Source organism: Carcharodon carcharias, chromosome 2, assembly GCF_017639515.1.
Source record: "Carcharodon carcharias isolate sCarCar2 chromosome 2, sCarCar2.pri, whole genome shotgun sequence".
Lineage (NCBI taxonomy): Eukaryota > Metazoa > Chordata > Chondrichthyes > Lamniformes > Lamnidae > Carcharodon > Carcharodon carcharias.
Window position 1 is genome coordinate 13,426,727 of NC_054468.1, and position 22,126 is coordinate 13,448,852.

The 22,126-nt window shown below is 45.3% G+C and overlaps 1 protein-coding gene across 9 annotated transcripts in view; it reads right to left on the reverse strand.

The window, feature by feature from the left end:
• Positions 1–22,126, reverse strand: part of phc3 (polyhomeotic homolog 3 (Drosophila)) — a 199,644-nt gene that overhangs the window by 65,585 nt on the left and 111,933 nt on the right. For 7 of the 9 annotated variants that reach the window (XM_041208147.1, XM_041208201.1, XM_041208129.1 and 4 more), the window contains 4 exons: positions 19,402–19,560; positions 15,385–15,453; positions 11,689–11,847; positions 7,442–7,534 (listed from right to left, as the gene is read on the reverse strand). In XM_041208147.1, coding sequence (XP_041064081.1) covers positions 7,442–7,534; positions 11,689–11,847; positions 15,385–15,453; positions 19,402–19,560 — 480 coding nt within the window. The remainder of the gene's footprint in view (positions 1–7,441; positions 7,535–11,688; positions 11,848–15,384; positions 15,454–19,401; positions 19,561–22,126) is intronic. The other 2 variants (XM_041208163.1, XM_041208172.1) reach the window with 2 other exon arrangements.

The window sequence follows — 22,126 nt, forward strand, 5'->3', positions numbered from 1 at the left end:
CACGACTGACCGAGCTGGCCGAGCACTAAATGACATAGCTGCTAGACTGGGTCTGCGACAAGTGGTGAGGGAGCCAAGAGGGAAAAACACATTTGACCTCATCCTCCCCAACCTGCCTGCCACAGATGCATCTGTCCATGACAGGATCGATAGGAGTGACCACCGCACAGTCATTGTGGAGACGAAGTCCCGCCTTCACATTGAGGATACCCTCCATCCCGTTGTGTGGCACCACCACTGTGCTAAATGGGATAGATACCAAACAGATCTAGCAATTCAAGACTGGACATCCATGAGGCACTGTGGGCCATCAGCAGCAGCAGAATTGTACTCAAACACAATCTGTAACCTCATGGCCCGGCATACCCCCACAATACCATTACCATTACCATCAAGCCAGGGGATCAACCCTGGCTCAATGAAGAGTGCAGGAGGGCATGCCAGGAGCAGAACCAGGCATACCACAAATGAGGTGTCAACCTGGTGAAGCTACAACACAGGACTACTTGTGTGCCAAAAAGCATAAGCAGCAAGTAATGGACAGAGCTAAGTGATCCCACAACCAACGGATCAGATCTAAAATCTGCAGTTCTGCCACATCCAGCCTTGAATGGTGGTGGACAATTAAACAGCTCACTGCAGGAGGAGGCTCCACAAATAACCCCATCCTCAATGATGAAGGAGCCCAGAATATCAGTGCAAAAGATAAGATTGAAGCATCTGCTACAATCTTCAGCCAGAAGGGCCGAGTGGATGATCCATCTCGGCCTCCTCCAGAGGTCCCCAGCATCACAGATGCCAGTCTTCAGTCAATTCGATTCACTCCAAATGATATCAAGGCACTGGACACTGCAAAGGCTGTGGACCCTGATAATATTCCGGCAATAGTACAGAAGACTTAGGCTCCAGAACTTGCTGCACCCCTGGCCAGGTTTTCCAGTACAGCTACAACATCTACCCAGCTAAGTGGAAAATTGTCCAGGTTTGTCCTGTACACAAAAAACAGGACAAATCCAGCCCAGCCAATTACCACCCCATCAGTCTACTTTCCATCATCAGTAAAGTAACGGAAGGGTCATCTACAGTGCTATCAAGCGGCACTTGCTTAGCAATAACCTGCTCATTGACAACCAATTTGAGTTCCGCCAGAGCCACTCAGCTCTTGACCTCATTACAGCCTTGGTTCGAACATGGACAAAAGAGCAAGTGAGCTGAGAGCAACTGACCTTGATATCAAGGCAGCATTTGACCGAGTGTGGTACCAAGGGGCCCCAGGAAAACTGGAGTCAACAGGAATCAGGGGGTAAACTTTCCGCTGGTTGGAGTCCGTACCTAGCACAAAGGGAGATGGTTGTAGTTGTTGGAGGTCAGTCATCTCAGCTCCAGGTCATCACTGCAGGAGTTCCTCAGGGTAATATCCTCGGCCCAACCATCTTCAGTTGCCTCATCCATCTGTTCTGCTGAAGGGTCATGAGGACTTGAAACGTCAACTGTGCTCTTCTCCGCCGATGCTGCCAGACCTGCTGAGTTTTTCCAGGTATTTCTGTTCCTGTTTTTGTGTTAGCATGCTCCCTGGTTGGTTCTACAATATATTGCTCCAAGAAACAATCTCTAATACGGTCTATGAGCTCTCCCTCGATGTTACCCTTGCCAATTAGTCCAGTCTATATGTATATTAAAATCACCCATGATTATTGCCGTGCCTTTTTTACATGCTCCCAGTATTTCCTGGTTTACACTGTGCCCTAATGCTGAACGACTGTTTGGGGACCTATAGATTACACCCACCAGGGACTTCTTTCCCTTGCTATTTCTTATTTCTACCCAGACCGACTCTACATCTTGCTCTCCAGTGCCTTTCTCATTCCTCACTATAGCACTGATCTCTTCCTTTACTAACTAGGCTACACCACCTCCATTTCCTTTGTGCCTATCCTTCCGAAACACTGAGTACCCTTGGATATTCAACTCCCAAACCTGCTCTCCCTGTAACCACGTCTCATTAAACGCCACCAAATCATACCTATTTATCTCTTACCGCGCTGTTAACTCATTAGTTTTATTCCAAATGCTCCGTGCATTCAGATACAAAGCCTATAAGTTTGCCCTATTGTCAATTTTCCCTCCTCTTATACTATTCTTTGGTGCAATATGGCGTTCACACACTCTGTCCCTTCCTTTCACTTTTTGGTAATAATCAGCCTCATCACTAACCTGCACTCTTACCCTCTCTTTAAACTTTGATTTTTTATATTTCCATGCAACTGAACCCTCCCCCCAAATATTTAGTTTAAACCCCTATCTACAACCCGAGTTATGTGATTCGCCAGGACACTGGTCCCGGCATGATTCAAGTGGAGCCCATCCAAACGGAATAGCTCCCTCTTTCCCCAGTACTGGTGCCAATGTCCCATGAATTCAAACTAATTTCTCCCACACCAATCGTTGAGCCACGCATTTACCTCTTTAATCTTATTGGCCCTGTGCCAATTAGCTCATGGCTCAGGGAGTAATCCGAGGATTATTACCTTTTTGGTTCTGCTTTTTAATTTTGCCCCTAGCTGCTCGTATTCCCTCAGCAGAACATCTTTCCTCATTCTACCTACATTATTGGTACCTACATGGACCATGACAACTGGATCTTTCCCCTCCCACTCCAAATTCCTCTGCAGTCCAGATGAGATACCCTTAACCTTGGCACCAGGTAGGCAACACAGCCTTCGGGACTCTCGATCCCGGCTACAGAGAACAGTATCTATTCCCCTAACTATACCATCCCCAATTACAACTACATTTCTCTTTTCTCCCCCCACTTGAATGGCTCCCTGCACCATGGTACTATGGTCAGTTTGCTCATCCTCCCTACGGTCCCCGCTCTCATCCACACAGGGAACAAGAATCTCGAACTTGTTGGATAAGGTCAAGGGCTGAGGCTCCTACAGAGCTACTTCCTGGATCCCTCCACCTGCCTCACGGATAATCACACCATCCCGTCCCTGACCATTGGTCAAATTTAAGGTAGTTAATCTAAGGGGTGTGACTGTCTCCTGAAACACAGCATCCAGGTAACTCTCTCCATCCCTGATGTGTTGCAGTATCTGAAGCTCAGACTCCAGCTCATCAACTCTGAGCCGGAGTTCCTCGAGCAACCAACATTAGCTACAGCTGTGGTCACTAGGAACTACAATGGGGTCCATCAGCTCCCACATCATGCAGCTACAACACATCGCCTTGCCCTGCATCTCTATTTTATTTAGTTTTTCAATTTGTTTTTAAATTTCCTACTGATCTTTAGTTTATCAATCTGTAAAATATTTCTCCTATTTACCTTTAAACAGAAAGCAAGTTAGAACAGAGATTCAAAAAACACTTTTTAAAATCAACTGGAACTTGCTCTCTCTGATGAGTTGAAGCTGAAATGTTAGGCCTCCAATCCTGGCCCCAGTAGTCACCTTTAATCTGAAATCAACTTAGAATAGGTAGTTCAAACTAGCAGTTATTTACCAACCAATGAACTTATGGTTTTCCTGTGATGTCACTTTGGTTTTTTTTCACTTGGCGACAGTGACTGCAGAGGACACTCTTCCCAGACTGCTTCCTAGTGACGGTGACTGCAGATGACAGTCTTTCCAGACTGCTTCACGGCAACAGTGACTGCAGAGGACGCTCTTCCCAGACACAAGTGTCAGGCAATGACCATCTCCAACAAGAGAAAATCCAACCATTGCCCTTGCCATTCAATGGTATTACCATCACTGAAACCCCTGCTATCAACATCCGGGGGGTTACCATTAACCAGAAACTAAACTGGAATAGCCATATAAATATTGTGGCTACAAGAGGAGGTCAGAGGCTAGGAATCCTACGACAAGTGACTCACCTCCTGACTCCCCAAAGCCTGTCCACCATCTACAAGGCACAAGCCAGGAGAGTGATGGAATACTACCCAATTGCCTGGATGAGTGCAGCTCCCACAACACTCAAGAAGCTTGACACCATCCAGGGCAAAGCAGCCCATTTGATTGGCACCACATCCACAAACATTCACTCCCTCCACCACCGACGCACAGTGGCAGCAGTGTGTACCATCTACAAGATGCACTACAGGAATTCACCAAGGGTCCTTCGACAGCACCTTCCAAACCCACAATCACTACCATCTAGAAGGACAAGGGCAGCAGACAGATGGGAACACCACCACCTGGAAGTTCCCCTCCAAGTCACTCACCATCCTGGCTTGAAAATATATCGCTGTTCCTTCACTGTCACTGGGTTAAAATCCTGGAACTCCCTTCCTAACAACAGTGTCTGTGTACCAACACCACACGGACTGCAGTGGTTCAAGAAGGCAGCTCACTATCACCTTCTCAAGGGCAACTAGGGATGCGCAATAAATACAGGCCCAGCCAGCGAAGCCCACATCCCATGAATTAATTTTTTTAAAATGCCATTGAGCTGAATTGATTCTCCAGCTTAAGTTCTCAGCTTGGGAAAGGTCTGTTCCAATGTTAGTGGCTGACTCCCTTCACTGAGGTACTTGAATGTGTGCTCCCCAACAACAGTAGTTCAAGCACCGGTATCCACCAGTTCACTTGTACTGTCTTTGTAATGGGCTCAGAATTAACAGCAGTCAAATGATACAGAGAGTATACATCAGGAGTGGCAGCCTCAGCCTTTGTTGTAAGAGTTAGCTCAATCAGATTCGTTTGTTGTTGTGCTGTTTACCTATCCTTTGTTCTGCATTGCCTAACCAGGTGTCCTTTCCTGCAGCAATAATTGAATTCTGCCTTTTTGAACCTACAAACGTCTCCTCCATGATTTCCTCCACATCTGTAGCAAATGCGTATCTTATTAGCTGACATGTTACCATTAAGCTTCCTAAGTCTTCATGCAGCGGGCATAGAATCACATTTAAAATCTGCTGTTCTGTTTCTTGCACCACACTCAGCGGCAGGTTCCCACCCAACATGGAGCGCGGCGCCATTATCCACATGCTTCAAAACCTGCGAGTCTTTCTTGGCATTTTCCATACCGAGAGGAATGGCACACTTGAAATCGATGTTGGATTCAGCTGGCAAGTGGCGCTGTATGGCATTGTCCTCGACTCCACCTACAAGTCTGTCCCACAGCATATCATTCAAGCTATCCCCAAACTCAGTATTCAGTTAACTGTTTCAGATTCGCCACAAAAGGTTGCAATGGACTCTCCCGGGGTCCAAACTCTCAAATTAAACTTGAAGCACTGCATGAGCACAGACGGTTTAGGCTGAAAGTGCAATTTCACGAGTTCCACTAACTCACTGTACGATTTAGAACTGGGCATGTTTGGGGCAGTCAGGTTTCGAATCAGGTTATATGTTTTTGCTTCAACATGCTTCAGAGGATCAGAGGGACCCTGGTGTGCATTGTCCTTAGATCTTTGAAGGCAGCAGGACACATAGATAAGGTGGTTAAGGCAGCATATGGGGCACTTGCCTTTATTAGTCAAGGCACTGAATACAAGAGCAGGGAAGTTATGATGGAGCTGTATAAAGCGTTAAGCCACATCTGGAGAACTGTGTGCATTTCTGGTCACCACACTATAGGAAGGATGTGATTGCAGAGGGTGCAGAGGAGATTCACCAGGGTGTTGCCTGGGCTGGAGCGTTTCAGCTATGAAGAGAGACTAGATAGGTTGGGGTTGTTTTCCTTAAAGTAGAGAAGACTGAGGGGGATCTAATTAAGATGTACAAAGTCATGATGGGTATAGTTAAGGTAGATAGGAAGAAACTTTTCCCCTTAGTGGACGGGTCAATAATCAGGGGGCATAGATTTAATGCCAGAGGCAGGAGGTTTAGAGGGGATTTGAGGGAAAATCTTTTCACCCAGAGGCTGGGCGTATCTGGAACTCACTGCCTGAAAGGGCGGTAGAGGCAGAAACCTTCACAACATTTAAGAAGTTTTGAGATGAACACTTCAAATGCCATAGCATACAAGACTACAGGCCAAGTGCCAATGGGATTAGAGTAGATAGGGACTTGATGACTGGCAGGGCCATGATGGGCCGAAGGGCCTTTTCCTGTGCTGTAAAACTCTGACTCTAAGCCTCCTTAGCACCCTCTTTAAGGTCCTTGACATCCTTCCTAAGAATTGGTGCCCAGAATGGAACACAAAAATACCTCATCTGAGGCCTAGCCATCATTTATAGAGGGCTGGTATAACTCCTTTCTTTTTATATTCTATTCTATCTAGCCAAGAATCCCATAAGCATTTACAACAGCCTTCTCAACTTGTTCTGCCACCTTCAAAGATTTAGGTACATATATTCTTGATTCCTGCACCCTCTTTTAAATTATACTGCCTCGCCTCATTCTTCCCACAATAATGTACCCCATCGCTTCGCTGTTTTCATTTCAATCTAACATGTGTCTACCCATTTCACCTGCCTGTCTATGTCCATCTGAAGTCTGGTGTTTACTACATTTCCTAGTTATGTGTCATCTTTGAAATCACACTCTGTCTACCCGAGTTCAGGTCAATAACATACCTGCAAAGGAAAAATTTCAGGGCTTTGGGGAAAGAGCAGAGGGCAGTGGAACTAATTGGATAACTCCTTCAAAGATCCAGCAGAATGGGCTGAATTGCTTCCATCTGTGCTGTAAATGTCTATGATCACTGAAGTTGCTCACTTAACCTTCAAAATAGGTTGACCGGATTTAGGGAGTGCAAAACATTTTAGTGATAAGCTAGCACAGAAGCACATTGTTGTTTCATCAAATACAGGGGTTGGTGTGATGTCCCAGTGCAGTGATGCTACTACACCAACCTCACAGAAAGAGTGGCATCCAGTGCTCCTAATAGCAAACAGAAATAAGCTTCACTCCAAGCTATGCACCTTCTAAAGACCAGTATTTTCACTACCTCAGAGTGCTTAATTTTGGCAGTGAAGGAATGGCTGACGTGCCTCTAAATTGAGCTGATGTGTTACTTGGGAGGGAATCCTGGAGCTGGTGTTGTTCCCATGCACTTGCTGCATTGGTCTTTCTAGGTTGTAAGGGTCATTAGTTTGGAAAGTGCCGTCAAAGAAGCCTAGGTGAGTTGCTGCAGTGCAACTTGCAGATTGTGCACACTGCAGCCACTGTGTGTCGGTGGTGGAGGGAGTGAATGTTTAAGGTGGTGGATGGAGTGTCGATCAAGCAGGCTGCTTTGACTTGGATAGTGTCAACCTTCCTAATGAGGGCTTTAGTATATTCACATTGTGGAAGTAACTCGGCAGCAAAGAACTTCACCAAGTAAATAGGTGGAACTTATCCCTGAAGACATACATGTATGTTTAAAAATTTTGAAAATGACAAAACTCTTAACATCAGGAGCGGTATGTATAAGATGAACCTTGCAAATAACATTTTGTTGAGTTTCTTTGGCTCCCTGAGTTTGGGGATATCAGTCAGAAATAACTCACCTGTGTGGATGTAGACACTGAGGAAGAGGAAGAGGAGGCGGCAGGAATATCTGGCTGGACAGTAGCTACAGTAGCAGTGGGAGTGAAAATCAGCTGCAGAGACAGAGAGGAGATCAGGGAAAGAGCAGTACAAAGACGTGAGAATCAAGAACATCTACATAAGTCGAACACTGTTTTTATCAGGCTGCTTTGCCTAAATCACGGCATGGACTCGATGGTGCGAATGGCCTCTTATAGTGGCATACTAACTCTATGACCAGGTACAGTGGATGTCTCTTGATGCTAGCCCTTGATGGAAGGATAATACTGATTATATATAGCTGTTTTCTACATCTGGGATGCCCAGGATCTTTATCCTCTGGACCCCAAGTGTATACAATGGAGTATTAAAGGATACATATTGGCCTGGATTTACGAGTTGTAACATTGACAGTAACTCATCTATAGTGAAGGAGTGGCCACTGCTCCAATTTGGACAATGTGGACCGGAAATTTTAAACTCATGGCCACAGAAGGTGATAGGAACCCCATTCATTCTGGTGAATTTACAGTGGCACACCAGGTACCAATTCACAGTCAGTGTTCCCATTCATTTCCATACATTTGAAGTTGCTGACATGAATGCAGCATGGTGTTCTGATTCAAGATTATTTTTTCTTCTGGCCAACGAGCAACAACAAAGGCCAGGATTTTTCCTATGGTGGGCAGGCTGGGTGGGGGTGGGGCAGGGGCAGGTGTGGAGCCTATCACCGCCCGCAACCGGCTCCGTGCCCCCATTTTACGCGGGCGGGCTAATTAAGTCCAGCGCTCTTTCACGCATGCAGGGAGCTGCCTCGGGGAGATTGAATGGATATTAAAATAATAAAAGAATTGATTTTGAAACTTATTTAAACATGTCCCCTCATGTGACTGTGTCACATGAGTGAGGCATGTTTTTATATTTATGAAAATTATTTTTTTTAAATAAAAGCTTCGGGAAACCTCATCCTGCTCATGGATGAGGTTTCCTGAAAAACGTGAAGGCCGCTTGGGCTTTCCGCTTGCCCCCCCCGCCAACCTTAAGGTTGGACAGGCAGCTTTCTCAATTGATTACTTAATGGCCTCAATATGCCATTTCCATTTCAGCGGGCACGCAGCTGACATCATTGCACGGCATTTTACGCGTCGGTGTATCAGGCTTGCCCCCGCACGCCAACCAGAAGACTCTGCCCTAAGAATAGCTCCCTCCAAACTTCCAGACCCACAAAAGCTAAACTAGGCAAACCAGTCCAGTCAGTGTAGTTTTGGACATCACTGATCTAAGGAAAGTATTAAAGGATTTGTGAAATAACACAATGAATAATACTTGCATTTAGAGACATCTTTTAATCCCACTGGCTCCTGCTCAGTAAGTTTATCCAGCAAATATCTAAACCAGAGAGACCAGGAAGGTCCCAGGTTTGAACTTGGATCTGTGTTAACTGCTCTCATTTGGAACAACAGTAGAAGTGTGACAAAACAAAAACAGAATTACCGGGAAAAACTCAGCAGGTCTGGCAGCATCGGCGGAGAAGAAAAGAGTTGACGTTTCGAGTCCTCAAAGTTTCGAGTTGAGGACTCGAAACGGCAACTCTTTTCTCCTCCGCCGATGCTGCCAGACCTGCTGAGTTTTTCCAGATAATTCTGTTTTTGTTTTGGATTTCCAGCATCCGCAGTTTTTTTGTTTTTATCTCTGTACAAGTGTGACTGTTGGATTCAATGGCAAAGGGGAATTAGCCAGGATTTCCCACTCATTATCCATGTCCAGGGAAGCGCACATCAGAGACATTAAATGAAGGGTATCTTACACTCTGTGATCAGATATGTGCACAGGAACCAGAATCCATTCAGCCCCTTGAAACTGTTCCACCATTCTTTTAGATCATAGCCGATCTGCACCTCTATCCCATTTACCTGCCTTTACTTCATATCCTTTGATACCTTCACCAAACAAAAATCTACCAGTGGCCTGGTTGAAAGTCACACGTAAATAATAGGGGCAAGGAATCACAAGACCAAACATAGCCCAGCAAGGAAGATGGGGGAGAAAAGGTATTTTAGTTTCTCCTTACATGAAAGAAACTTTAAATCACAACTATCTGCTCACCCAAATTGTTTAATTATGGCTTTATTAGCATCTCCTTAACTGACAGAAAACAAAAACAATTCAAGAAAGTATAGGCAATTGTGAGACTTTCTGTGAAACATTAAGTATTGGGAAGAATATTATGGGGGGGTGCAGGCATGATGTTAGACTGCACCCCCCACATCCTCGGAGGCAAAGTTGGCATGGAGCTAACCAGCCAGCCCCACAGCCATAATGTGCTGCGGGCAGGCTAATTTGGGGCAGTGTGGGACTTCCAACCCTCACTGGGGAGGAAGACCCACCCTCAGGAGCTGCCAGCCAATCTGACTGGCCAGCAGCTCCATCAGTCCTGGCATCGCAAAGAGCGCATTAGTGGGCACTGCTGGGACTGCAACGAGGAACAAGAAGGAGGACCGTGGATGCCAGAGCCAGGCAAGTCTGGGGTTTTGGGCAGGGAGCGTTTAGGCAGTCTAGGGAGGAGGGACGGTGAGGGTGGAGTTGTTGTGTTTAATGAAGCAGGTGGGTACGTAGAAAGGGGGGTCTATCTTAAGAGTGGGGGGGTTAGTCCCCATTCCACAAAGGGCACCCCCTTTATAGTTTTGGCTAATTTTTTTCTCATGCTCCCTCTTAAGTTCCTTTAATTTAACCTCTAGTACCTCTCTTTTATTGTTTGTGTTTGCCCTGATTATACATTTTTTTGTTACCCGCCCTGCAAGCACTTTTTGTTTTAAGTTCTATCGAATCTCCTGCATATTTATGAAATCCCAGTTTTCAGTATTTACTGAGAGAATTAAGGATTCCTTCCCACCCTCTGAATTTTTTTTTTAAAACCAAATATCTTAAGGTGTGGGCAGTATATTATTGGGATCAAGGTAAAAGCAAAATACTGCGGATGCTGGAAATCTGAAACAAAAACAAAAATAGCTGGAAAGACTCAGCAGGTCTGACAGCATCTGTGGAGAGGAATACAGTTAACGTTTCGAGTCCGTATTATTGGTGTCAGTTGGCTTGTTGGCAAACTCAATTGACCCTTGATTATTTATTTAAATATGGCGAGCAGGCTGCCGAATTCGGCACGCACCCACCCCCTCGTATTATGGGGGTGATCTCAGGGGTGGGCGGGAAGCTGGTGAGGTTCCCTTGCCGAAAGCACATCCGGCAGGAGCACATAAAATGCAGCCCACTGCCTTTTCTATTTAATTATTACTTGCAGCTTATTTAAAGTGAAGGAACAAGTGAAATGTATTCCATTAAGGAATAAGAGCATTAAAAAAAGGAGTAGGCCATTCGACCCCTCATGCCTGCTTCATCATTCATTCAATCAGATCATGACTGATCTTCTACCTCAATTCCATTTGTCTGCATTGTACCCATATCCCTTGATTCTCTCAGGAAATACTGAAAACTGGGATTTCATAAACATACAGGAGATTTGATAGAACTTAAAACAAAAAGTGCTTGCAGGGCGGGTAACAAAAAAATGTATAACCAGGGCAAACACGAACAATAAAAAAAGAGGCATTAGAGGTTAAATTAAAGGAACTTGAGAGGGAGAATGAGAAAAAAATTAGCCAAAACTGTAAAGGGAAATAAAAAACTTCTCTACAAGCACAGGATAGCCCAGGAAGTTTTAAGGCTGCTAAGAGATGAAAGAGACAATCTTACTTTGGACAGCAATTGTCTCTTACATTTGTAGTCAAATAAGGAGAGGTTTATCAAATATGCTTTTGTCAAGGACGTGCTTTTTAATGATAACAACTTACATTTATATAGCTTCTTTAATTAGTAAAGCTTACGAAGGAGCATTATAGGAGTGTTACCAAACAAAATCTGACACTGAGCCACGTAAGGAGATAGTCGGACATATAACCACAAGCTTGGGCAAAGAGATAGTTGTTAAGGGGTGTATTAAAAGAGAGAGAGGTATTAGAGAAGAGGTTTAGATAGGGAATTCCAAAGCTGAGGGACAAAGCAGCTGAGGGCACAACCACCGTTGGTGAAGCGATAGAAACTGGGAATAAAGATTGTAGTATTAAAGGCTGCCTACATGCTTGACAACATAGGTTCATTGATTAATGGGGTGTTCCAAACTTGTTGCAAACTTTATCTTGTTGCACTGCCATTCCTCTGCTGCACAACTTACCATTTGGGCCCTGAGGTACATCTGCGCCTGGCTTGCCGTGAGGGTGGGAGTGGTGTTGCCGAGAAGCATGGCTTGCTGGGTGATCCCACTGCCTGAAGTGCTGGAGGTCTGAGCACGGCTTATCAGCTGAGTAGCAGAAGGAGACGTCGAGAGGTTAATCTGCACAACAGGGACCCAAAGGTCTATTAAAGGTTGAGTGCGGTAATGCACACAGAACCAAAATAGAACATTATTCATACAGTTTCTGAACTTAATTTATTTCAACGATAATGGAGTTATCTAACAACAAGAACATTTTGTTAGAAAAGGCAAACTATATTTTGATACCTGTCAGAGAGTACAGTCCTGGTCTCCATATTACAAAAGGTATATAGGGGAACAAATGGCAACAAATGCAGTCTTGCCAGTGATGCACAATAAGATTTAGAAGGATGATACCAGAAATTAGAAAAAAATAGAAAGAAGATTGCATTTTTATAATGCTTTGCATGACTGCCAGACGTCTCAAAGCACTTTACAGCCAGTGGAGTATTTTTGAAATGTAGTCACTGTTGGAATGTAGAGGAAACACTGCAGCCAATTTGCTCAAACAAACTCCCCCAAACAGCAATGTGTTAATGAGCAGATAATTTGTTTTTTTGTAAGGGTGATTGAGGGATAATTATTGGCCAGGACATGGGGGACAGCTCACCTGCTCTTCTTCAAAATAGTGCCATGGGATCTTATACATCTGTCCAAGAAGGCAAATGAGGCCTTGGTTTGACATCTCATCTGAAAGATGGCGCCTCAGTACTGCACTGAAGTGTCAGCTTAGATTTTTGTACTGAAGCCCTGGAGTGGAACTTGAACTCAGAAGCTTATGACTCGGAGGCAAGAGCCACCGTTGACAAAGAGATTCTGCCAGTTCAGGAAAGACTGATTAGATTGGGTCTCTCTGCTCCAGAAATGAGAGGTGACTCAATAGAGTCTGCAAAATTATGACAGGATAGACATAAATAAGACATTTCCATTTGAGAGGAGACCAGAACTTGGGGTCATAAATATAGACAGTCACTAAGAAATTTAGTAAGGAATTCAGAGGAGCTTATTTGCTGAAGGAGTGATTGGAACGTGGAACTTGCCACTGCAGAAAGTGTTTGAGGTGAGTAGCACAGATGCATTTAAGGAGAAGCTGGATAAGTACATGAGGAAGAAAGGGATACGAGAATATGCTGATAGGGTTAGATTGAGATGGGTGAGAGGAAGCTCATATGCAGTATATACACTGGCATAGTCCTGTTGGGCTGAATGGCCTGTTTCTGTGCTGTAAATTCTGCACAATTCTATTGAAATGAATGTTGTTTCACTATGTGAAAGTAAGTGCTCTTATTAATGGATGAGTTGCTAAGGTTGTTTGAATAGAATGATGGGATTACATGCCATCTGGTTCAACTTCAATAAGTAGGCAGGGAGGGGATACCAAGAATGATAAGCTTGTAGTGTTTCTGGCATGGGCCGTGAAGAGAATCCATTGCTGGAGATGCTGCGGCTATGATTGGTTAGTTAAGGGTGGAAGCAAGCAAGGACAGTCCTCTGAACTGGACAATGGAGGTGCGGTGTTGAAGGAGAGTGGTGTGACCAAGAATGTCAAAGGCTGCAGAGAGGTCAGGAAGGGAGAGTTCACAGTTACAGGGGACAGAATTTGTGGCATTACATTAGTGTGGCAGGGCAGAAGTTGATTGGAGCCAGGATTGGATCCTTGAGGAACTGAAGCGGTGACCGTACACAGGCTGGGCACAAACAATTGCTGGGCATGCACTGGTAGACTTGGGACAAATAGGTGTAAAACTATGCAACAGCGCTGAGGGAAGGTAGTGAATGAACAAATTGTGATCAGACAGTATTTGGCACTGGAGAGATGTCAAGGGGCACTTGAAGGAATAAAGCATCACAGCTGTAGTCACAAAGGTTGGTGACTTTGGTCAGGGTTGCCATGGTGGTGTGTCCAGAGAGAGGACCAAACTGAAAGGATTCAGACAGGGAGATTTGGGAAAGTGTTGCAGATTTCTTGTTGTTGCGGAATGCACCTGTTAACTGCACCAAGAGAGATCCAAATCTTCAAGGGAGAGATGGGCCTGTTTCAGCCGGGCAGAACACATCTTACATAAAAGGTACATAACGCATAACAGTACTCAGGGCCAGAGGGCTCTAATGGATTCGTGTTGATCACCTAAAGAGGGTCAGAGAAAGATTTTCCAGATTCTGATCCTCTTCCATGGTCTTGGGTTTCTCGGCACTCATAGGCCATCATAAGCTGGGATTTTCTAGCCCTGCCCACCACCAGGATCTATCGGTCCTGCCAAAAGTCAATGGACCTTTGGCTGGCCCGCAGCATCCCCAGTGCCGGATCTCGCCATGGCAGGGCCGAAAAATCCTGGCCACAGTATCTGGCTCTATTGATTGTGACATAAAGGCATCACAGTTTGTGAGGGACATGCTGGATAGACCGGAGGGTCTTCACCACCATTGTTTGTAACCCCGACAAAGAAAATCGCAAACCTAAATATTTTGAGTCTACAAAGAAAGACTTGTATACAATTAATAACTTTCACAGCCTCAGGATATCCCAGAGCACCTTACAGCTTATGAAGCATTAGTCACTATAGTACCATAGGGAAACAAGTTCAATGCCAGGAAGAAGGAATTGGATCAAGTGGTGTGAGCAGCAGGAATCAGCTCACATGTCTGCCAGAATCCAAACTAAAGCAGCATCAATATAAACTGAAGCAAATTAAAGTTCTAACCCAATTGCTCTGCCAGAGACTGTATTCCTTCAACAGAACTCTGCTGGGCACACCCTGCAAATCCCTGTACTGTGAGTACCTAATCTCAGCTGGGCTGAATGACAACAATATAATCAGAGGCATGGGTAAAATCAGAGCAAATTAACCCAGGTCAGTCTCACATTTCTTAAGTTGCAGAGCAGTACCAGCCCTGGGCAAAGGGCATCTCCCTGCCACCCTTGGCTGGGTATGCAAGGCCTCCATAGCTCCTAGTAAGCAGAGAGAGGGTAAAGGTAAATCATTCAAAACAATTGAGTAATAGCATTAAAATGAATCTCCTGTAAAAAGAAAAAGGAGAAAATAAGAGTAAGAAAAATGAAAATAAGAAATCAGTGTGACCTCCCTGTAAACTCAGGAAGGGGGAAGTTTATTTGTGGAGGGACACTAAAACAGAATGTCTGGGAAACATGTGCTTGGTGCAGTTCAAAAGGAAAGTTGCTCAGTTAAAGAACAACAGTCTGACCAAATTTTTCTGCATTTAACCCGAGCCCAGAAACTGCCGTGCCATATGAGTACGTAACTTGTAAGAGGTGAATTCACGATCCTGCGCCTCCAGAGGGAATCTGAGTTTGCAAGGAGTGTTTTGTGGGAAGCAGCAATTTTCCCTGATCCATTCCCCAATGGGAGAACCGGATCTTGGGGTGGCCCCTTTAAATCATTTGCAATTCTAATGGCTGCATCTAACCACTGAGAAAATAAAACAGGTATTGACACCTCTTGTAAAATCACAGCCACAGACATTTCATAGGAATCCAGTCACATCTGGCACTGCCTTTGTCCAGCTGCTTGCTCTGTAAAGGTGAGTTCAAGAAGATTGGTTAAAAACTGCATTAGTAATAGCACTAAGATATCAAGAGGGTTACTGGTGACTCACTGAGGTCTGTGATACACTTGATTGCTGGCTGATGCTCCCTGTAGGTGAAGAAGACTGACGCCCACCTGCCTGAAAATGGAGTATGAAGAATAATCAGAGAATTGCACAGTGCATGAAAAGAACCCAGCGGCCAAGACTGGAGATGGGGCACCTGGCTCGGGGGCCCTAGCTATTCATAACTCACCCCACTTAGTTGATCCCTTCCCCAAATTCAACTCGAATATAAATATCACCAGCAAGGTGTAGCAAAATTTAATAGCTCTCATATTGCCATATTAATGTAGCTGGCCTGATGATGTCCCATTTAGCAAAGCTGAATGAAACAAGGATCTGCTTATACTAAAGGCAAGCAACAACGAACATGCATGAGTCTCAACAAATTTCTGCCAATTCTGCTTCCATCTGTCAAAATGTTGGCTTCAACTCTCAGCTTGCCAGTGAAGCCATGGGATTCCCCCAAATCCCTGGGGCTAACTGTTTTAAGAACTTTAGGAAGTAGAGGTGGCAATTCAGCCTATTGTACCTATTCCACCATATATATTAGATCTGCACCTCAATTTCATTTATACACCTTTGTTGTATAACTCTTGATGCCGTATCCCAACAAATTCTCAGCCTCGAGAGTGACAATCGACCAAAATGTAGGGAACAGAGTTCCAAATTTCTACATAGCCCCAGCTATGCCTGTCTCTTTATGGGCTTTGTGGAACATTCCTTGTTGCAGTCCTACTCCGGCCCCCTTCCACAACTCATTCTCCGGTACATCGATGATTACTTCGGTGCCGCTTCATGCTCTCGTCGGGACTTGGGAAAAATTTATTAATTTTGCTTCCAATCTCCACCCCTCCATCATTTTCACGTGGTCTATCTCTGACACTTTCCTTCCCTTCCTTGACCTCTCTGTCTCAATCTCTGGTGATAGACTGTCCACCAATATCCATTACAAACCTACCGACTCCCACAGCTATCTCGACTACAGCTCCTCACAACCCGCTTCCTGTAAGGACCCCATCCCATTCTCTCAGTTCCTTCGCCTCCGTCGCATTTGTTCCGATGATGCTACATTCAAAAACATTTCCTCTGAAATGTCCTCCTTCTTCCTTAACCGAGGTTTTCCACCCACGGTCGTTGACAGGGCCCTCAACCGTGTCCGGCCCATCTCCCGCGCATCCGCCCTCACGCCTTCTCCTCCCTCCCAGAAACATGATAGGGTCCCCCTTGTCCTCACTTATCACCCCACCAGCCTCCGCATTCAAAGGATCATCCTCCGCCATTTCCGCCAACTCCAGCATGATGCCACCACCAAACACATCTTCCCTTCACCCCCCTTATCGGCATTCCGTAGGGATCGCTCCCTCCAGGACACCCTGGTCCACTCCTCCATCACCCCCTACTCCTCAACCCCCTCCTATGGCACCACCCCATGCCCACGCAAAAGATGCAACACCTGCCCCTTCACTTCCTCTCTCCTCACCGTCCAAGGGCCCAAACACTCCTTTCAAGTGAAGCAGCATTTCACTTGCATTTCCCCCAACTTAGTCTACTGCATTCGTTGCTCCCAATGTGGTCTCCTCTACATTGGAGAGACCAAACGTAAACTGGGCAACCGCTTTGCAGAACACCTGCGGTCTGTCCGCAAGAATGACCCAAACCTCCCTGTCGCTTGCCATTTTAACACTCCACCCTGCTCTCTTGCCCACATGTCTGTCCTTGCCTTGCTGCATTGTTCCAGTGAAGCCCAACGTAAACTGGAGGAACAACACCTCATCTTCCGACTAGGGACTTTACAGCCTTCCGGACTGAATATTGAATTCAACAACTTTAGGTCGTGAGCTCCCTCCCCCATCCCCACCCCCTTTCTGTTTCCCCCTTCCTTTTTTTTCCAATAAATTATAAAGATTTTCCTTTTCCCACCTATTTCCATTATATAAACCGCCCCCCCCGACTAGAGCTATACCTTGAGTGCCCTACCATCCATTCTTAATTAGCACATTCGTTTAGATAATATCACCAACTTTAACTTTAACACCTATGTATTCTATTGTACTATTGTCGTTGACATCTTTTGATGATCTGCTTCTATCACTGCTTGTTTGTCCCTACAACCACACCCCGCCCCCCCCCCCACCTCTCTCTCTCTCTATCTCTCCACCCCCCACACACACACACCTTAAACCAGCTTATATTTCAACTCTTTCTTGGACTCGAACTCAAGTTCTGTCGAAGGGTCATGAGGACTCGAAACGTCAACTCTTTTCTTCTCCGCCGATGCTGCCAGACCTGCTGAGTTTTTCCAGGTAATTCTGTTTTTGTTCCAAATTTCTACTGCCTATTGTGTGAGAAAGTGCTTCCTGAACAGCCTGGAGGGAAAAATATGCAGGAAGGGTGAGGGGGAATCTGAAGGCTCATTAAAGAGAAGGGTTGCGGGGAGGACTTTGAAAGTACAGTGATATGGCAAAGCAATCTCAGGAACAGGAGGGGAAGTTGTTGAATTTCTCCACGGATGAAGCAGAGTGTGTAGGGGAGCATACAGTGCGTGTAAAAGGCAGGAAGAGACCTCTAAGCTACATTGAGGCAAGGTAGTGAAGGAATTTAAGGGGAGTTGATAGTGTTTAGAGTGGGCAGGAGTATCGTGGTGGCAGCCTGAATCTTTGCACAGGTAACATGCCCCATGCCTTTCACTGAGTTGTTAGGCATCCAGTGAGATACTCAGTCAAGCATCGAAGTGGTAAAAGCACAGACTATAACTCTGATGGCAATGGGGAAGAGAGAGAGAGGGGGAGAGAGAGAGCGCAAATGGAAAAAAAATGCAGCAGGTTTGTGGCAGAAAGCTCAACTCAAGGCGAAGCAGCATGCAGAGATTCCTCACATAGCCTGAGGTGGCACAGAGTGATGCAATTAAGGCCTGAGGCATGCAGGTACTGGCAGCAGCTGAAAAGGACGCTTCCATTCTATTTAAATTTTATTTTCTTGTTTGCCCCTTTAACTTGTCTTTATTTCCTCTATCTCCTTCATCCTACTTTGCATTTAATTTTGGAAATGAGTCGTCAGTGGATTGACTAAGAGCTGAAATTGAGCTTTCAGCCAATCAAATGCCGAAGAAAAAAGACTGACAGGGTCACACCTGTCAATCTGTTATACATTTTCTAAGTTATAAGAGGGAGGGGCTACTGATGGAGGATGAAGCTAGTCAACTGTGCACCAAGCCAACACAGTTACTCAGTTCAGGGAGTATCTAGCTCCCAGCTCCAGAGACTAATTAGGGCCCAGCATTAACCCATTCAGAGCCCACCCACGTACAAGAGTTAAAATCAGGCACTAAGAATTCATCTCATAGTAATGTGTAACAACATTATAAATATTTTTGTGAAGCGTTTAAAAAGTACTTGGGCATGCATTTGAAGTGCCATAAGTGACAAGACTACGGACCAAGAAGTGGAAAGTGGGATTAGGCTGGATGACTAGTTGTTGGCCATCACAGACATGTTGGGCCAAATGGCCTCCTTCCATGCTGTAAATTTCTATGGTTTTATGATTTCTATGAATTCTCCTGATCACAATTTCGAGCTAAACCACAAACACATCGAAGGTCTTTCTGACTTTGGCCGACAGTTTAAAACAGGCGGTATCAATGCAGATATCCATTATATGTTCTTTCTGATCTCCATTTCTGTTGACTTTAATCAGGATAGGTGCACAAAGGACATCTGAATTAATCTCACAATTTTACAGTATTATGCAGGCCCCCATTATTTTAGAATTTACAGTGTCACTATGCAGATCAGCCTGAGCAATTATAATTCACGTGGACCTTGCCAAAACAATTGAAAGCACATATCTGACTAAATAAGGGAATTGAAGTGAAAGGTTGGTGCAAGAGGCAAAACCTCTGACTTGGTTGACTGTCCAAAACTTCAGACCATTTCTGCCCAGAATAAAGTTTTATTTTCGTCCTTCTCCACCAATCTAATTCTTCCTAGGATATTGTCCCTTGACTGTTGATCCACGACATCTCACCTGTTGGACAGCTGCCAGGCTCTGCAGCTGTGTGCTGCTCAGGTGCTGCTGTTGGAGAGCTGCGGTCTGCAGCATTAGGTGCTGCTGCTGTGCTGCATACATCTGCTGCAGATACTGGGCTGCGGTACTGGGCTGTCGGTGCAAAGCTTGCTGGATCACCTGTATTGAACAAGATACAGAAAAACCTCAACAGACTTTAAAAGACGCATTCACTACAACAGTACAGAATATGTCCCATCTCTTCCTTTCTCAACATTCCCATCCTCCAACATGAATGGTGTCAACCTTGGTTCATTTGGTAGCCTCAGAGTCAGAAGGGCTTGAGTTGGAGTTCTTGAGAATGTAAAATACAAAATCTAAACTGATCTTCCCAGTGCAATAATGAGAGAATGCTTTACCATCAGAGGTGGCATTCTTCATATTAGATGTTAAACCAAGGGCCTGCCTGCCCTCTCAGATGAACATATAAAATCCTAGGGTATTATTCTAAAAATCAGAGGGACTTTCTCCCCAGTGACCGGGTCAATAATTATCCCTCAACCATCATCACCCAAAATGTATCATTAGGTCAGTATCAAACTGTTTGTGGAAGCTTGCTGTGCACAAATTGGCCACCATGTTTCCTACATAATAACAGTGACTACGCTTCCAAGTATTTCATCGGTTGTAAAGCACTTTAGGACACCTGGATATAGTGAAAGGCACTATAAAAGCACTATTTTTTTCTCCCCCTCCCTGCACCCCCTCCCCCAAACAACCCTATGGCTCAGTAGCTACACCACATGGACACAGATTTAATTCCTGGGCTGTGCTCATCTCATGTCTTGCGCAGACTGCCAGCTGGTCATAACAGTCATGTCGGCTAAACATATTAAACGACGCTCACTGACACATTTCCCTCTCTCCTGTAGAAGGTGGCGCACAACCATAGTCAGCAGGAACCAGCTGGCGCAGAGAGCTATGCATCTATGCTTGGCCATTATGAAAAGGGCAGTGCTCAGGCTGTGGCCACTGGTGGAGCTGAGACCATAGAACATGACAGTATCCTCATGCCTAATCCTCCTTCTCGAATCCCACAATCTCTTTTGCTTTCCAAACTACAGATGGTGTAAGCATGTGCTTATTACTTCCTCTTTTGCCTTCACCACAACCTAACCCTTGTCCTTTTTTCATTTCAGACGGCCAAGAATGACAATCTTCCCAGTGAAAGATTAGGAAGGTAGTGCTGTTGAAGATGCACTGTCAATCAATTTCACACTTGCAACCATTAGTTCTACAATGACATGTCATGTAATTTAGATGATTGCAAAGAGGTGGTCTTTGCAGATAGTGAGACACCAGGTACCAGTGTATTCCAGCCAGCCTAGAGGGCTGCTTGCCAGAGTGCAAAGTCCCAAATAGGTAATGCTGCAGTGGGCTCAGATGAGCACTTTGATGGGCCAGGCTACAGAAAAAGACTGATGGAAATGCACTTTGAAATGCTTGGGACATTGGCAAGCCTACCAGAAAGCTTGCAGTCAATTTCAAAGAGCATGGCACAGGGCTTTGCGCAGAGCTTGGGGCCTATCCTTTCCAGTATGAAAGTAGTGGCCAACTCCAACACTTGTGGCACCAACCATAAAGCAGCATCACATGGCCAATGTTTCAGCTTCTAACGTAGCACAAGCAGCAGTCACACAATGTCTGGGCGTTGCAGTGGAAGTTCAGAATGCTGCCATTATGGTTCTGGATACCAACGCTCAAAGATGTCTTCCATGCTAATCTGTCTTCAATGGTCCTTGATATTGCCCGCGGGCACTCACAGAAATCCAGCAATTGGTCCTCCAATAGATTACAAGGGTTGCTGAGGGAGTGGCAATGCCTCCATGAACCATGAACCTGCTGCCCTCTCTCAGGATGACAACATTCATCTTCTCACCCCTGCCATTCTGCCAGTGTTCTTGCTGCCAGCCCTGATTTCTGCCATTCATGCCAAGATGGTGGAATCTGAAGTCGGGCCTTCAAGGCCCAGAGTTACCCAAGGGCATGCTCTGAGTCCATCTGCAGTACTGTATCCCCCATTGAAAATCAGCAGCCTTCCACCAGCTTTGTTGCAACCACTGGGTAGCACAGTGTAGGAGCACCAAGCCAGGCAAAGGAACACAAAAGACAGGCACTAATGGAATGGTTTATTTTTGTATGAAATATGGCAGAATTTAATTTCTAAATTTGGCTTGAAATGTTTAGTTACTGTTGGGTTTTATTTTTGTGCTGTGGCTAAGAGGGGAAGGAAGGTAAGGAGTGTGGGGCTGTTGGTGACTGGGGAATTGAGGTTGAGGTTACGCATGTGAATTATGGTGGGATTTTCTGGCCCCACCCACTGCCAGGGTCATCTGGTCCCCTCTCTCAGGATGACAACATTCATCTTCTCACCCCTGCCATTCTGCCAGTGTTCTTGCTGCCAGCCCTGATTTCTGCCATTCATGCCAAGATGGTGGAATCTGAAGTCAATGGACTTTTGGCTGGGCTGCCTAATCTCCTGTGGCGGGTCCCACCATGACAAGGCCGGAAAATCCCAGCCTTAGTTCTTCACTTACAGTACCGGCAGAAAGGAGAGGCAAAAGAAGGAAAGAAAATATCTCTGTCCAATGCATGAAATATAATCTCAGGGAAATTCCTCTTCAGCCTTCGCTGGCAGTCAAGCAAACACTAAGAGACCATAATGCCCGGTATCACTATTGCACAA